The sequence below is a fragment of the Streptopelia decaocto genome, assembly GCF_964273445.1.
Source record: "Streptopelia decaocto genome assembly, chromosome: 17".
Classification (NCBI taxonomy): domain Eukaryota; kingdom Metazoa; phylum Chordata; class Aves; order Columbiformes; family Columbidae; genus Streptopelia; species Streptopelia decaocto.
The window spans coordinates 10,061,808-10,079,591 of record NC_138672.1 but is presented as its reverse complement, the minus strand read 5'-3'; the positions used below and the strand labels follow the sequence as shown (position 1 = coordinate 10,079,591).

Genomic DNA, 17,784 nt, shown 5'->3' with positions numbered 1-17,784 from the left:
TCAGGCGTGTGAAAGAGGAGGAGAAAATGTCAAGAAATGCAGCGCAGGAGGGGGTTTGGAGCTGGAGGGTGAACGTGGTGGCTGTGGGCATCCCTGGGGAGGGAGGCAGGAGAGCGGCTTGTGAGGGGACAGCGGGGACACCAGGCGAGAGCTCACAGGGGTACATCCCCCTCTTTTTTTCCTATAGTACTAGCCCTAAAAATTTCTGCTGCTTTTTCTGGGGAACTTCCATCTCCCTGCAGCTCCGTTGCAGAGGCTGGAGCGCAGCCGACGACATTTGCTGCTGTAAAAAAGCTGTTTCACGCAGCTCCAGGCATGGGGAGCTGGGAAATGAGGTGCACGCGGAGCAGAGCTGAGGGAGAGCAGGGCTGCAGCCCCTGCCCACGCAGGCAGAGGTGAGGGCAGGGGCGGCTTCCCTGCCCGCACAATGCGGCTCAGCACCCCAGGGGCCACCCTGCGCCCCACCCCCGCCGGGACGCTCGGGGCACCGTTGCCTGGGTTGGCATCAGTTTGCAGCCTTCACCTGGCTGATCCTACAGATTTTGGCTGGTGTAACCTGGGGGAGCTCCAGCCCCCGGGGTGCAGGATGCATCTCCCATGGGGGCGGGAGGGCGACGTGGGGACCGGGGCGCTGGGCACGGCGGGGGGACCGGCGGCACGGCTGCGGCCCCGGGACAGCGCGTTGTCACCATGTGTCACCATCAGTGTCCGGACACCCATGGCGTTTTGGAAGAACACGTTGCTCTGCCTTCTCCCCGTTTTCCTTTTTCTTTTGCTCATTTTATTGCTGCAGTGCAGGAGCTCGTCTCTGATATTTGCTGAATCATGGCTTGCTGACCTCTCTCTCTCTCTCTGTTTATGTCTGTGCCTTTCCCTGTATGTTCTGTAGAGGATGTAGCAAATTTAACAGCCAGTGATGTGATGAATCGGGTAAACCTGGGATATTTGCAAGGTAATTCCCTTTCCCTGGGAGTCCCGCGTGACTCATGGTGTGCAGCGTACAACAAGATCATGCCAACTAAGCCCAATCCACACCCTTGCCGGTTTTCACCTCAGATACCCGAGCCTTTCAAGCACTGATTTGTTGGGTGGCATTGGAAGACAAAAGACCGTCCTGTGACGATGGTGCAAACACAGGGCTTCATCAAGTCATGGAGATAAAAACTCAAGGGACCCTTTTCTAGCTGAGTTCTTCCAAGGGGTTAAAAAAAACCCATCTCCCTCCTTTGCTTTGCAAGTTGTTTTTGGTCTGTAAAGCCAGTGGCAGTTTGAGGAGGGGGTTCAGAGGGGGAGAAGCTGTTGGCGGGTGATGCTGGAGCTCCCGCTCCGGCCCCTTCGCCGCTCGGCTGCACGTGGGTCACCGCAGCCTGGGGACAAGGCAGTGCTTGGGAAGCCCTTGGCAATCCTTGGTTTGCGTTCCTGGACAGCTCCGGAGCGTTAGCAGAGCCTGTTTGCTGTCCGGGGAGGTGCTGGGCTTGGCTGCTGCAGCTGCCCCGGGGCACCTCGTTGTTGTCTGCAGGAGCTGCAGGGTTATTGCACCGTTTACACCTTTACACAGCGGTGCAGAGTGCATGGGAAATGCCATTTTATTTTACTGCAGCAGCCTAGAGATTAGCAGTAGCCCAACCCAGCTGTATTTTAGGCTTCACTAGCCCATGCGTAAGGTGAAAGGTTGGCATTTTCCCATGGACTGTGGGAGCAGCAGCCCCCTCTGGGCTCATGGGAGCCCCCCAGTGCATTGCTGGCTGGCCGGGGTGCTGGGCTGAGCTCAGCCCCGCTGGAATCGCCCCCTCCCACAGAAGCGCTGGGGCCAAGCACGAGGGGCTGGGCACAGCGGGTGCACCACGGGCACCCCCAGGGTCACCATCTGATGTCGTGGCATCTTTGCATGGGGGCAGGAGCTCAGCGCTGGCTCCCCCCCAAAAAATATTGCTGGAGGGCACTTCTGGGCTGAGCCCGGCTGCTGTGCCGCGGGGACAAGGTGGCGATAGGCTTGGTGGCTGGGCAGTGCCTGGCTCGGCTGCTGGGGGGTCAGGAAAAGGAGCTTCCATGGAGCAGAGAAGCTGCCAGGGTCCTTCCCATCTCCCATCATGGCAAACCCAGGCGGCTGTGGTGGCTTGAGCTGCTGTGGCTCATGTCACGACGAGAGAAACCCCCAGTTCAGACGTCACCCCAGCGCTGAGGATGAAGGGCAGCTTGGTGCTGTTCTGCTCAGCACCCATGGGCGCGGTTCTGGCAGAGGACTCGGCCTGTGTCCCACCACGTGGCAGGGGATCTGCTCCACATTGCGGCTGGGACAGGGGGACCCCAGGGCTGGGTGGGGGGAGCAGCAGGACAGGTCGTGGGGTGCAGCCCCCACCCCGGAGCAAACAGCTCCTGTGCACCGATGCTGCTCAGAGGGGCCTTTCTGAGAGCCCGGAGATGTGTCCCAGTGATAAGCCTTGCAGCGAGCTGGTGTCCCCCCGCGCTCATCACGCTGCCCCTGCCGTCCGTCTGTCTGTCCCCTCTCCATCCTGTCCATCCGCACCCGCTCACTCACTCTGTCAATGGTGTTATCTGTCGCAGCTTCCACCCCCTCCCCGGCTGCCCGCAGCCTCGCACCCCCATTCATTTCACCCATGATCTTGTTCTCAGCTATTTCGGAAAGTGCAGGGTGCCCCCCCGGCCTCGAGGCCGCCCGTTCACCCTGAGCAGCACCCATGGGTGCAGCTTTCGGTGGCCCCGATCCCCACCACGATGTCGCCATAGTTTAGAGCTGTCCCTGAATGGCATCGACAGCTCTGGAACTGCATGGATGTCGTTTCCCTTGGGCTGGCGAGAGACACGGTCACTGAGCTAAATCCCGTTGCTGGATGATGCTAAATGGAGTCATTCAAGGAGGGGAGAAGCGGGAAGAGTGTTTGAGCTGCCTGGGGGGGGGTTTGGCCACCCTGACCTGGTGCGTGGAGTCGTTGTGCTGTACCTAACGTGGAAGACTAACCTGTTCCCTTTTTTGCACTGAACCAAGGTAAGACACCTTCTTTTTGGTTTTGGGTTGGGAGATGGGATTTTGAAGAGTTACATCCGCGTGGGGGGGGCAGGGGGGAGGCAGCGATGCTCTCGCTGCTCTCCTGGCAGCAGCGCTCTTGTCCGTGGCCTCCCCAGGGCAGGGACCCCTTTGCGTCCTTGGGGACAAGCTGTGACCCCTCGGAGCCCGGCGCTCGGGGCCGCTGCAGCGGGGTGGCTCTCGGGGTGTCCGTCATGGTGTCCCTCACCAACCCTTTCCCCTCCTGTCGCAGATGAGATGAATGACCACCAGAACACCTTGTCTTACGTCCTGATCAATCCCCCCCCGGACACGCGGCTGGAGCTCAATGACATCGTGTAGGTGCTGATTTCTCATCATGACCTGAGGTTTTTCGTTCCTTCCCAAGCCGTTCCCCCTCCTCCTGTTCCCAAACCCCCCAGTTTTGCTGATTGCCGCTCGGACCAGCCATGCGGAGGTTTTCCCTCGGCTTTGCCGCTGTGCAGCACCAGGAGAAATAACTCCTCATTATTTTAACAGCTGCCACAAGCAGCAGCTCCCAGCACGGCGCCAACGGGCATCCCTGCATGTCCCGGACCCTAATTTAGGATTTGTCCAGCTCCCTCCTGCTATGGGGGACCAGAAGGGGTCCCAGTGGCTTAACCAAACTCTGCTCCGCAGGTACCTGATCCGCTCGGACCCGCTGGCCCATGTGTCCAACGACGGCCACAGCCGCAAGAGCAGCTGCAGCAACAAGCTGGGCCCCTGCAACCCCGAAACGCGCGACGAGACCCAGTTGTGAGCAGCCCCCCCGCCCCGTGTCCCTGCCGGGGAGCGGGGGTGACGAAGAGGATGGCCAGCCGGGGGGAAGGCGGCTGCTGCCCGGGGGGGGCCCTCGCCCCAGGAAGGTGATGCCCAGTCTGGCTTTGCACCACAGAAGGGGTGTCCGGACCCCCCGGAGGGACGGGACAGCTGGACAGACTGACGGACGATGGTCGTACGTCCCCCCGTGGCTTTTAACTTTTTCTATGAATACCGCAACTAGTGAGAAAGTCTTCGCTGGTGCTGGTGGGACGTGGCTGAGACCCGGATGCCAAATGACCCTGTGTGAGCAGGAACGTTTCGTATTGTCCCCACGGGTTGCAAGTCGTTTGGAGTTGATGGGGCTTGTCCATACAAGAGCAAAACCGCACCGCAACCCTCCTCCTTCGGCAGGTACCCCCGGGTACCACACTTCTGCTCTTCCACCCAGTTCACGTTCTTCATCCTCTGTTGGTTTTGGCGATGGGCAGCGGTGAGAGGAGCACTCGGAGCTGTGTCTGTGGGGACAGACGGGATGGGAGGATGCGGCTACACCATGTCCAGCATCTCCCAAGCCAAACTGTCCCTGCGGCAACACCCCTTGTCACCTTTGTGTCCCCACAGCTCCGTCCGTCCTCGCTCAGCGTCACAACCCGTCAGAACGCGGGGATGTGCAGCGTTAAACCACCGCAGGCACCTGCCCCGGCCCCAGAGACCTTTCCGTAGCAGAAACACAAAAACGTGTTTTCCATCTATTTTTGCACACTCTACAACATTGATGTGTAAAGGTTTAAGTTGACTGCCAAGTGAATAAGCACGTTGTTAACTTTATATACTTTTACATTAATGTGTTAAAACGCCAGTGGGTTTTGGTTTGTTTTTTTATGGGGAGCCTGTAAAGCACAATGTGACCACAGAAGCCCAGCAGCCATCCCGCCCTTGCTGCCGGCTGAATGGGTTATTGCCAATAACATTCCCTGGTTGTTCCCCATGACACCCTGATAAAAGTTGTTTACAAAAAGAAGAAAAAGAGAACCAAATGTTGCAAGTTGCGGTTGTGAGCAGTTGGTGGGATGAGCCAGGGCTGTGCCGGGCTGAGAGAATGAGTGTGGACCGAGGATGCTGGAGTGGGGGGGGTAGGACCGGACAGAACCAGCATCACCTGGAGAAGGTGCTGAGAAAGCACATGCGCCTGCGCGACTTTGTGGTTGGGTTTGGGTTGGGTTGGTTGTTTTTTGGAGGGTTTGTGTGGTGTTTGGTTGTTTTTTCTTTTATCAATCATCTTTTTATTTTTTATTTTTATTTTTTCTTTTCCGTAGGACAGGTTAAAATAAAAGGAGTGATGGGTGATGTGATGATCTGCACATGTTTAACTACTCAGAATGTAATTCTCAATATTTTTCGTCCATTTGGCTTGGGTGATGAGTGACGCGGAATTCTTATTGCCCCTTAATTCAAGGAGCAAATTACCATAAGTGAAACCCCCATCCCCAAAGCAATCCCGTCTATGTGTGGTTTGTGACACGGCTAAAAAGAGAGAAAAGACATTACTGTATTTTGACAATGCTTCGGTTTGTTTAATGTATAAACAGCTGTATCTACACCGAAAGCTCTGTGTATAAACCCTGCGCGTTTTGCGTACTTTCTATGGTGTAAATTTCTAGCAGACATTCTGACTGGATGTTGAAATAACTCCTGTAGATACCTGTGGGCAATGCAAGTCGAAGAACAAGCATTTAAGTTTTCTAATTCTTTAGTCTCAGTTACGGTACTAATGTAAAAACAGAAGTATTTTATTTTTGTAACGGTCCTGGAAACGTCAGGAAGGGGCATTTCTGCTTCTCCCGGGGCAGGAAAACGCGGCCATCACGTCCCATGCTGCCAATAAACCCAGAAAAACCCCATTGTCCTGAAGGAAACTCCAACGCGGCCACACCGGGCCCTGGGGAACCAGAAACGGCTCCGTCGCATGTTACGTGTCCACTAACGGTTTCATACGCTGAATATGCACTAAATCCATATATCGTGCATCAAAGTAAAACCGAATATTCAACCAAATGTTAGAGTATATTTATGATATCCCCCGTTGTACCTGTTTTTACTTGGATCTCTCCAGAACACGGCGTTTCTCCTGGGCCGGCTCAGCTCGCACACGGATCCTTCTCAGCCGCCGATACGCCCCGGGCCGCGTCCTGCGCCGCGTTCTGCAGCCACCGGAGATGGTTTTGTACAATTACTGTGAAGATGCTTCACATTTCTGTAAAGACCAATGAAAATAAAAGAGCTGCATGCAGCACCAGCCCGGCCTGCGCTCGTCTTTGTTTTCCTGGAAGCAAAACTTTTAGCTTAAAATCCACAGCGAGGTGGCTTAAGATTTGTGAGCCCATGGGTCAAATCCTCTTGCTGGGACACGTGAAATCTTCCCTTTTAGCCTCAGTTTTCAAAACTCCTCGTGGAAAGGGGGCTTTAGATATTCTGTTGTGTTACCGGAACAGTATGACTCCAACATTTTATATAAATGTCATTTAATTAATTTACTTTATCCTTATTTTCTATGATTCAACAACTGCATTAAATTCTGTGACTATTGAACTGAACATTTTAAAACTGAATTTAAGCCGCAATTCGGTTCACGTTCTTCGACCTCTAAACGCTTCAGAATTTTCCATTGACTCTATGGTTGACATCCACATCCCACCATTTCCACCACGAGAACCCATTTCTAAAACATACTGCACACATAGATACATTTTAACGTTGAGATCAAATGCAAACAGCAAGCAGATTGTCTTCATTAGACATTAAGAAAATACTGTGAAAAAACGGATTTAAAATTATACAGAAGAACATAATCTAACTTAACTAGCGAAGATAATTCTAAGGTTAACAAACGTACCCATGAGAAGTTTGGAAGCCATCAAGTCATTGTGCTATAGACTTGTACAGGCTGAGGAGCAGAAAGCCATGTCCCTCTTAAAATTACCTTTTAATTATTCTTTAAGCAAGAATAATGACCGTCCCTCGAGGCCAGCGCAGCTGCAGCTGGAGGTTCCTCACCTGGTTGCTCTTGCTCTGGTTCCACCTTCCACAGCGACAGGAGCAGTAAAAGAGCAGCAAATAATTCCAAAAAATGAATCAAAATTCATGTAGAACTTTTTGCCCCCGTTGAGGAAAAAAAAAATCAGCTTCTGGCACTGAAGGTTTTTAGAAGAGGAAAATCCAGTGCACTAAAAGATACATTGCAAGGGAAAAAATGGTATCGATGCGGCTGGGTAGCAACAAGCACAGCAAAACCATGAAGGGCTTTTTATTTTACTGTAAAATCAGTTTTTATAGCTATTTCCTGAAAGACACACATTCACAAGAAAGAGGGTTTTCTCCAGTAGGGTTTCCATGTACCACTATGGTAATTCTGGCAGTTTGGATGCTTCAAACCTTTCAAGCGGCTCATTTGAACGTTAACAAACGCTGGATATTGAATATTTAACCATCCTGCTGCACACAGCGGTTTAAGAAGCTTTCCCCAGAGCTTCCCTCCCGCCGTGTAATAAATACGTTATTCCTGAACCAGTTCAGGACTATCAGAAAACTATGACAATAGTTCAGTACCGAGATGTAATTGGAAAGTAGATTTATCTTTAGCACAGGCAAGCAAATAAATCCACCCTGCGGTTTTGCAACAGAAACGCGTCTGCGGAACAGGTGGGGGCATCAAATATCCCACAAAACGGGTCTGAAAAGCACTAGACAAAGTACTAAACCCTCAGGGAACACAGCAAAGCGGGTGATGGATATTGGCTGATGAATAACCAATGGTCACCCTAAGAGACCAAATCAAGATTAACCAGATCCCTATCCAAGAAAGTTTAAGTGGTAGGAATGGCATTTTGGGTAACATTTTGGTTTAGTTTTTAAAATATAGAATTTAACTTACCACTTGGAACGGAAGAGCAAAAATACGCTTTTCCATATGCACACTGGAATCTGGGGAACCTTCAAAAGCCATAAACCCAAAATAAGCCTAAATGTGCCTGCAAACAGAAAGCTCAGAACCATAAGGGAAATATTTTGCTTATATAATAACTTTATATTGATAAAGTATCCAAACAAAATTTCCAAACAAACCCGACATGGTAACAGCCCCGTGTCTGAGTGATGAGCTCAACAGCAGAATTTTAGATGCAATGTGGACAATACACTCACCTTCCCTGGTGTGAATTTCTTCCTGTAATTCTAGTATATTTGCCCTGACAATTTCCATGAGATACAGGGCTACAACAATGCATCTCACATCCTTTGTATCAAAAAATAAGTCCAGATCCACCGTTCTCTTCTCTTAGTTTCTGAAGCCCGCCAAGGATGCGGATTAAAGGCGGTTTTATATCGCGATCGCTCATAATTACCTGTGGAGAATCTCAAGGGACGCGTCACATCAACGCTCCCTGGTTGCTGCAATGATGGGTTAAAGCTAAAACCACCACCAGACTCACCAGCCACAGAAAGTTTAAGTAAATCATAATATATGTCACACCCACAAAAACTGCAGCGGTAAGATGCAGTAAACTTCTTCTTCCATTTTGCATTTTCAGTCTTTATATATATACTTAAAGCATAGGACATCTGATCAGTGTGGGGACAGGAATTCAATTGTTTTGGCTGTTATGTGTTGAACGATGTATTTTAGACATCTAAAAATATACTCACTGACCACGTGAATATTTCGATCTCAAACTGAAGCGTATTATAGAAGAGTTTTCACACGCAAACACCTCCCCACAGACCTCAGACTCCCCAGCACATGGAACACGGCAGGAAAATGGGTACAAAAGCGCTCCAAAAAATCTTCCTTGCATGTCACTTTCTGGAAAGTTGCTCCTCTGAAGTCTCAGGATGGGGCTCCTGTTGGTGTCCCCATGGCAGGATCACACCCTCTACCACCCCGTGACTCCAGAACCAGCCACCCGCGTCTCAGCTGCTTCAAATTAATTACACTTAAACCCCTAATTAACTGAAAGCACAGAATTCAACCATTCTAGCAGCCCAGCGTAGTGTTGAACCGCACTAAGGTGTTCAAGGTAAGTATTTCCCAAACTCCGATTATTCTTGCTTCAACTCTTATGCTGCCGGAAAGCGTGATGAAAATGAGACAAAGACACAACTACAAATGCAAAAGGCACGTGGAAATACATGGATCAATGTATGAAAGTGTGAGCAAAATAAATGGCATTTAAAAGCACTTTAAAGATGTACATTCTTGTATTTATTATGTGTAAGAAACTGAGAGCAGTCGAAGAGAGATCTACTGTCGCACTGCTCTACACGGGAAGGGATTAATAATTCCTGTTCCCAGGAGCACGAAAATAAAAGGCTCACAGATTATTTAGCTTCAGAAGCATCTTCAGAAAATTCAGTGGAAAAGTCAAAGGAACTGGTTTTTAGCCAGCTGCCACAGTCTATTTCCCTCCACAGGCAGCAGGAGAAGCTGATGCTGCAGCTAAAGCTCCTTCTCCCGTCTGCCCCGGCCCCCGGGTGCACAAGAGCCTCTCTCAGCAGCTGGAACGTTGGGGTTTTTAAGCCAGTTCTGCTTGTGTTTACACGGCCAAGGGGGAACAACAAATCCTGGTGAAAACCAAACTCAACTAACAGCTAAAGCTGCAGGTTGCCAGGTTATTTCTATTTATCTGCAGACACGTAACACTGAATGACCCGCCAGCCCCGTTCGAGGGTCTGAAGGCTGGTGAAATAAACCATCACGAGACTGTTCAATTACTTTCCAATTTTCTGAAAGCTTTTTGGCCAAAATCTTGCAGTCAGGGTGAGGAGAACGAAACTCGTGCCATGTGGTTATTATAGCTACTTCCAGGTGGAGCTTCCTAGGAGCACAAGAGACACAGAACTGCACATCTTTAAAGCAGATTAGTCCTCTGAAGGGATGGAGCGTCACAACAACAAAAGTACACATGAAATAAAAAGGAAATCAGTTAATGGTTTTTATTAAAGTTCAGTGTTTCATAAAATAAATATGGTATATAATATCAAACAGTGAGAAATAAAGCACAAGCATGAAAAGCATGGTAACAAAAGTTACACTCATGACGGTGTTTAATACTTAAGCACTTTAGAAACCATAAAGCCTTTAATTATTTACAAGCAGCGAACTATCTAACATAATTTACAACATTGCAGCAGCCTAGTCAAGGAGTACTGGAAGGGGACGAAATGGAGAGAGCACAATGGAAGACCTTCATCTGCCCTGCCTAGCTAGCACTTTATTACGTACCCTATTTTCCCCTTCTGTACAGAACTCTTTGTAACTTCCATTATCCTCAAAGTCTAAGAATCACACTGTCTTGTATTTTAGAGCTCAGTTCATGTCTAGGATGGTGTCTCTTGCACTTCAGAGAGAAGATATTCAAGTAACACTTCAAATAAAAGTAAACATGTGCAAACCAAAGTTCTAAGCTACGCGACCCTCGGGTACTCGTGTCAAACCAGATGTTGCGGGAGCACGTTCGCAGATTAAACCAGGTCACAGCTACAGAAACCTGCTCGGAAGTCTGACCTGGGCCAGAAAAAATGGAACCGAACTGCAAATATACCCTGTTACCACAGACAAAAATTTAATCTGCTGAAACACAAAGACTTTTAAGGTCGTAACTCAAGATTTAATATTTCAACATGAAAAGAAATCCAAGCCATTCGACTTGTTCGGGCTTTTGAAACAAATGCAAATGTCTCTGTTTAAAAATCGCTTTCAAATGAGAAAAACAAATCAATATATATTAATATATCACCCAAAATAAAAAACATAACACACTCTTCATTTTAGAGCATGCTGCTCATTCAGAATAAAGACAGGACAAAGAAAGTAGAATTACATTTCATGATGTAATAAAAACATTAAAATTTGTGATCGTTAAGTGCACCATCGTACAGGAGTAGCGTGCTCAGAGTGGAAATGTTCTATACCTACCAGAATCCTTCTTTATTAAAGCAAACACATCTTTAGGACACTGCCTGAAACCGAAACCAGCGTTAACTGCGCTCCACTCAGCTTTGCCTTAAGCCTCAGTCAGGCACATAGCAGCCAGCAGCACCTGAACGCCTCTTCATGATTGTATTCCAGAAATCTTTACGTTTGCAAACTTTTTTTAAGAAAGACTGGCTTTTGCTATCCTGGCAAGGCTCATCCTAAACAGACACTGCAAGTAAACTCTGTTCTGAGCAGCACAAGTTGGGGCTTTTGTTTTTGTTCAGAAATCTGAGAGCTGGACTTAGGTTGGCAGTAGATACAGTACAACAGTTGGATGTATTAAACAGTTCCTCAAAAAAGTCTGAAAGGAAGATTTCCCTAAAGACTGTTTAAAAAACCAAACCAAAGCCAAAGCACTTCACCCAAGATCTGCTCAACCCTCCTGGAGTTCGGAGTTTGCCAACTTTGAGAATGACGGGAAAGAGGGAATGAGGCAGAGAGGAAACAGAACTAAATGAATCCCAATTTGTACCGATGAAAAGCTTCAAGTAAAAGGAAATCCACTTGTTAAAGACCTTGCTACATGCACAGTCCCTCACCAGCTGAAAGCCACAGTAGTTAGCATTGGGTGTAACAGCAGATTTATCATTCATAAAAAACACTGGCAACGTTCCTTCATTCTTTATAATAACTTGCATCCACGGGTTCTGTTTAGAAGCTTCTTAAAAAATGTTTATGGTTCTGCACATTTCATACCAAACCGGAGGAAAATGGTAAACGTGTCTTCTTTTCGATGCAACCCCGTTCCGCGACCTTCTCCCCAAGACCTCAGTGTGATTTACGAGTCTGAGTCTTCTTTGGCACTGCGGGTCGCTTGGCTTGCCACAAGTGGTTGTGGATGGTGAGAGCATCCACGCTGACCGACATGGTTTTGGCTGGAATCACGTTAAACTGTTTTCTGTCCGAGCTGTACTTGTACAGTTTGTCAATCATTTTCTTGGTGATGCTCTTTGGCCCCGTCCCGGTCAGCTTGTAGATCTCCTCCGTGTCGGGGTAGTAGCAGTAAAGTGCTCTGAACTGGCAGCCGGCGTCGCGGAACAGGATGATGTAGTGGTTGGCGTCACATTTTTCTAGTTCCTGCACGACAAATCGACAAACACACACACACAGATTGTTCACAGTGACACTTTCTGTATTATCCCAAGCTTTAAGCTTTCAACATAGAGCTAAATAAGCGTTTCAAGTTTTTTGAAACACCGGATCAGTAACTATGATATTCAGCCCCTCCACAAATTTACAATTTGAACTCTTAACCCAGGATCACATTTTCCCCAAGTCCGTACGGTCACGGGAAGTAAAGGATTCTCAATACAGGTTCATTTGAGGAAATGGCATCAGTGGGATTAGGAAATGAGCATTACAGATACATTTATTGCCAGTGCATGATTTTGTATTTTAATGTTTACCTCTAATATTGAATTCTTATGTGGCTCATTCACTTTTCCAGCAAGACAGCAATGAGAGATCGCATTGTGGATAATATGTTTGTTGGATTTGCTGCTGGGTTCCTTAAATAATTTTGGGCCTAAGGGAGACAAAAATAAAAATTATTTGCCCTACATTCATGAACATTGAGATTTTCATTCATCAAAGTGAAAAAAACCCTCCAAATATTTTTCTGTAATAACTTAATTTCATAGATAATAAACAGAAAATCCACCTGACAACTGCTCAAGAATAACCATGTGTCACATCAAATATGCCACAGCTTTTTATCACCTGCTATTGATAACAAATCAGCTAAAACAAACCAGTCACCTGTGTATTCTGCCACTGAAGCAATGGAAGATGCTGTCGAAGCGTTCTCCCAATCTCTTTCTGTGTTTCTGCTTGGATTTCTGCTTAGTATTGGTAAGGACTCCATAGACTCAACTCTGGTGGAGGGAAAATAAGTACAAAAATAAAACAGAGATATGCCAAGATTTTGGGTTTTTTCCCTTCCAATCTTAAATAAATTGACCAGTCACTGGCCCTGAATGGAACGGGCTATTGTCCCTTTTCCTGCCCCGAGCGATCCTCCCTGCTGGATTATCAAAGCAAAATTCTATTCTTCCTTTGGGAGAAACCAAAACAAAGCTGCAAGTTTGTACAGAACATGAGAGTTGGCAGTCGCATAAACCACAAGATGAATTCACTAATGACTATTGTGCCTCCACGGCAGCGAGCTGAAGCGGACAACACCGAATCCCAAGCCGATTTGGTGCGTACCTCTGCGCCGGCGTGCCGCCCGAGTGCACGCTCTCGGGCTCCGTGGTGGCTGCTGAGGCCAGAGAAAGGCTGGAACCAGACTGGGCGCTGCTCAAGTTATCAGCTGCAAAGGAAAAGCAAGACTGTGAAACGTTCTGAAAGCGGGTTTGCGGATCAGCGAGAGCAGACAGATGGAAATTCTTACGTGTGGAAGAACACTTTGTCCCCGAATCACTGTAAGATTCTTCACGATGGACCGACTTTGGCCGGGGTTTTTTGGGCTTGGATTTAGGCTTTCCAAGCCCTTGCTCCTCCAAAATTTGCTGCTGTTTTTTCCTTAAATATTCTTGCTTGATAAGTTCTCTTCGAGCTTTCTCTTCTTCTTTTCGTATTCGGTCCTCCTCAGCTTTGCGACTGAAAAGCAAACACAACATTATGATCAACACAGAATAACTCTCCTCATCTCAGGAGCTAAACAGAAGTGTTCTTTGCCACGTGTCATTACCGAGCTTCATCTCTTTTTTGTTCAACTTCAGCCTCCAACTGCTGTTTCCGAATCCGAGCCTCCTCTGCTTTGCGCTGCTGTTTCAAAAGGAACGCGGCACGTTTTTTCGCGAGCTCATCCTCTGCTTTCTGTTCATCCTGCAAAATTCACCAGGTTAGAGAGTTTTCAGGAACAGAAGAAAATATATCAAGCTGGACAAACCCAAAACCCTTTTTCTCCACTAGCAATTTCTTTCCCAGTGCAGCTTTTTAAAGTTCTAATATTGCAAGGAGAATGTGTCGCATTCCATCAGAAGACTGAAAAATGAGGGGGAAATAAACAGTAAATACATTTACCTTGAAGAAAAAACCCACGCCCGACTTCTGATCAGCTTCACTAATTATATCCGTAGAGCTATCCTGGTTTTCAAGTTCTCCTTCATCTGGAGCTTTTAAATCGGACAGGTCTACTTCAATGAGATTTGCTTTGCTTCTCAGTGGCTCATCCACCGGGACATTTTCTTTTCCTGAGCCATCAGAAGAATTCAACCCTGATTCCTTGAAGCTGTTACTCATCTCTTTGCTCATTTCAGAAATAATATTGGCGTCTTTGGAGGTGGAGAGAACAAGTGCCCGCTGGTTGCTCTCATCGTGAAGTCTATAGGTATCGAAGAAACACTTTTCTTGAGAACCGTTTCCAAGATCAAGACTATTTTCCAAGCCGATTTCCGTTGGTGTCTTTGACAAGCTATTGGATGGAAATGGCCTTAAATGTGGTAAAGTTTCTAGACTGGGCGTTGGGGTTTTAACACGCGCTGAATTTTGTTGTCTGTCTTTAGGGACTTTCAGATCAACTGGTCTTCCTGACCGAGGGCTCCTTCCTTGGCCAAATCGAGGTGGTTTACGAAGACTGTTCATTCCAGTTGGAGACAGGGGCTCAACAAAATGAATTGGTGGTTTTACCTTTTGGTCCTGAGAGTTACTTCTGGTTCCTGGTGACGGCACCGATGGAGATTTCATAAGAAGTTCCTGTTGCTGGGAAATCTTTAATATAGCCTGCTGAAGGGTACTGATTGTTTCGTTCAGTTTTTCAATAGAAAGGTCACATTCATTTATATCTACTTCTGTAACATTATCTTCTAGGAGGGCAACAGAAATAATTTTACTTTTTTCCAAATCATGTATAGCAGCAGAGTCTTTTGGTTTATGTTGCTCAGCAAAAGCAAGGCTTTCTTGCATTTTTACTTTTGCTACTTCTTGAGCATCACTGAGCATTTCTTCTCTCTCCTCCTCCTTCACAAGAAACTCCTCAGATTTGGAAGCCAAAGAAACTTCATCAAAGTCTTCACCATTGTGCCGAGAATATTCTTTTGCAAAATGTTCTGGTTTAAGAGGCTGTGGAACATCGGGGGATTTCCCTTTTTTAACAACATGCAAGAAAGCTGCCTTGCCCAATTTTAATCGCTGCCTTGCTGACAAGGCTTCCATTTTCTTCTTCTGAGCTTCTATTGCCCTTCGTTTCTCTTCCAGCTGCATATGAAGCTGCACCAATTCAGAAGCTAAAAGATTAGCGTTATCTTTATTTTGTCTGTTGGGGCTTTGTTCTCGCTTTTGTTTCCATGTGGTCAGTGGTGCTGGGCAGCTTTCTGACCCATCTGGTGTGGTCTTTTGTGAACTGCTCGTGCTGGACTTTGTCTCATAGCTGTTAAGTCTCTGAAGCTTTCGTTCGGCAAAATTGGTCATTCGGACGCTCCCACTGGCCATGGACACGCTGCTAACTTGAGAAATTGTACTCAAGCATGGACTGGAACGTCCACTAGCATCATCCTTATCTTCATGTTCCTTTACCTTCATATCTTCTTGCAATTTTGCAGATTCCTCCTCACCAATGTACTTAGCAACTATAGGATGGTCACCTACGACCACCAAATCCTCCTCAGCGTCTTCTATGTCCAAGAGGTCTGAGTCAGAGTCTTGTCTCACCATAGTCCACGTAGTATCCTGAATATGTGAGTTGAGACTTTTAGCATAACTTACATTGACTTTACTCGCTATGTCATCATCAGATTTAGCAGCATGAAGAAAGAATCCTCCAGTGGAGAGCTCCTGAGCGGAAGGATCCAAACTGCTACTAGCCAAAGGTCTAGCAGCTTCTAGCCCGGCCTCCATCAGCGCTGCCGAGTCCGCAGCACCAGCTTCTGCGACTGGAGCGAAATCAGAACTAGAAATTGGAGTAAAAGTCCTATTGAGGTCATGCTCACCATGAGTGCTGTTTGTTTTCTTGCGCAAAGGCAAGTGTCCATCAGTTAATCTCTTTGTTATAAAACTCCTCTGCTTCCCCTCCCCACATTCCTCCTCTTTATTGATGATCTGTTTTTCCTTTGCTGGTTTTAGAACAGCAGGCATTAAGGGCTCCAGGTAAAAACTCTCCTGTTTGCCTTCTGAAGTCTCGCTGTTTGTTTTTGGAGACCACGCCGTGGTAACGATGCCGGGCACCCTGACTGATGCATTCTGCAGTTCGTGATCACTACGGTTTGGCCTTTCTTCAGATCTGATTATTGCAATAAGCTCTTCATCTTCATCCTCAATCTCAACGTTGTTCAACAAGCTCTTCCCGTTCGCTTTCACTGATGGAGGATGGGGCTGATTTTTTGGAGTTACGTTAACGACGTTTGAAGCAAGACTGTCTTTGCTGATTGATCTGGCCAGACTAATGCTGTCACCAGAGCCGGGGTCCACATCACTGCTGGCGGAATGATGGAGAGCAAACGGTGTTGGCTGAGACAGAGGCCTGCAAAAGATAAGAAGAGTCTACTGACACACACAAAAAGTTACAGTTTGGTGAACCAAGGACCATAATACAGACAGCTAACATTTTTGCTCTATTTGAAAAAATGTATCCTATATCAAAAGTGACCAGCAATACTAAATAGCAACTTCAGATACTTCAGTGCTTACTGACAATCCTGTTTAAAGTCTTTCCAACCGCAAGCAAAAGTCACTCACCGCTGAAAATGCACATTAAAAGAAAACAAAATTAAGCGATTTGGTCCAGTTCTAAGGAAGCGATACCACATTATTGCAATTAAACTGTCACAGAGCTGAGCACCCTTTCATTCAACAGCATGGTACCACTTAAACGCATCTGTTACCTGGGTTTCCTCTCCGGCCACGCAAGAACTGAGCCTCGTGGCTGCCCGTCAACGCGGGTCAGAGAATTAGAACGGTGCCGGTGACCTGAAATATTTTTTAAATGATGAACAGTTTAGAAAGGGTCTTTAAACTTGCACTTTTACTCCATTTAATAGCAAACATAACAAACCGTTTCACCAAGAGATGGCAGCAGCAAACAAATTTGCTGAAATATTGACCAAAGACAGACAAACAAAGCTTGAAAAAAACACAATGAAAAGTGACCACATGAACAAACTGTTCAAACTGTTTTCCCTGTCAGCCCCTCAGCCTTAGGGAAAGAAAGTCCTCACAGCATGCTGGTAGAGCCCAAGCAGTTCGAATGTCTGACTGGCACCTTAGCTGACAAAAGACAATAAATTCTGAGCACTTCTGTGATTTCCGTGTAAGTATAAGCCTAGGTTTTCAGTAATTTAAAAAACGTTGAGGCAAAATATGACAAGTACTAGAGTGAGTTTGTCATTCTGGTTTTCTCCTTTCTTTTCACAGAACTGACATTATTAGTTTAATTTCCTGCACTTGAGATTCTGAAAATGAACTCATTTGTGAGAGGAAAAAGATTCCAAAAACCCACTGAGTTTCTTAAAGGATCTTTAAAATCTTTTCATGCAAACAAAGATGATTTACTCAAACTAAACGTGCTTACTACTTGGCTGACTGCAGTTGAATTCAACTTTACATCATTCACATTTATGAACTTGTATTTTTATTAATTATTGTATTGCCATTGACTGGCTGTTGAAGTGCGAATTCAAGGCAGACTTACCAGGGCTGTCTTCTCCCTGTAACGATTTTTGTTGCTTTTGTCTCAGCGGGAGCAGTGGATGGGAAGGGCTGAAGGCAGGGTTTCCTCCTTTGCCACTAATTCAGAGAAGCAAAAATTCATTACTACAAGAACTTCATTTCTATAATGAAGTGTTCTAGTTTGAACCCATTACCCCTTGTCCTGTCACTGGTTGTCACCGAGAAGAGCCTGGCTCCATCCTCCTGACACTCCCCCTTTCTATATCTGTAAACATTAATGAGTCACCCCTCTTGTCCAGCTCCAGAGCCCCAGCTCCCTCAGCCTTTCCTCACACGGGAG

General features: G+C 46.9%; 2 protein-coding genes across 3 annotated transcripts in view; one reads left to right on the top strand and one right to left on the bottom strand.

The window, feature by feature from the left end:
- Positions 1-4,069, top strand: part of KCNT1 (potassium sodium-activated channel subfamily T member 1) — a gene marked incomplete at its 5' end in the record, with an annotated part of 34,396 nt that extends 30,327 nt beyond the window's left edge. Inside the window, 3 exons of the mRNA XM_082067644.1 lie at positions 890-952; positions 3,279-3,363; positions 3,686-4,069. Of these exons, the coding sequence (XP_081923770.1) occupies positions 890-952; positions 3,279-3,363; positions 3,686-3,806 (269 nt within the window). The 3' untranslated portion in view covers positions 3,807-4,069. The remainder of the gene's footprint in view (positions 1-889; positions 953-3,278; positions 3,364-3,685) is intronic.
- Positions 4,070-9,782: 5,713 nt separating this feature from the next.
- The window catches only part of CAMSAP1 (calmodulin regulated spectrin associated protein 1), a 32,700-nt gene continuing 24,698 nt past the window's right edge, over positions 9,783-17,784 (bottom strand). For both annotated transcript variants that reach the window (XM_082068047.1, XM_082068046.1), the window contains exons 10-18: positions 17,467-17,561; positions 16,661-16,745; positions 13,866-16,299; positions 13,531-13,667; positions 13,231-13,439; positions 13,047-13,149; positions 12,597-12,712; positions 12,245-12,363; positions 9,783-11,915 (exon numbers count right to left, since the gene is read on the bottom strand). In XM_082068047.1, the coding sequence (XP_081924173.1) occupies positions 11,607-11,915; positions 12,245-12,363; positions 12,597-12,712; positions 13,047-13,149; positions 13,231-13,439; positions 13,531-13,667; positions 13,866-16,299; positions 16,661-16,745; positions 17,467-17,561 (3,607 nt within the window). In that variant the 3' untranslated portion in view covers positions 9,783-11,606. The remainder of the gene's footprint in view (positions 11,916-12,244; positions 12,364-12,596; positions 12,713-13,046; positions 13,150-13,230; positions 13,440-13,530; positions 13,668-13,865; positions 16,300-16,660; positions 16,746-17,466; positions 17,562-17,784) is intronic.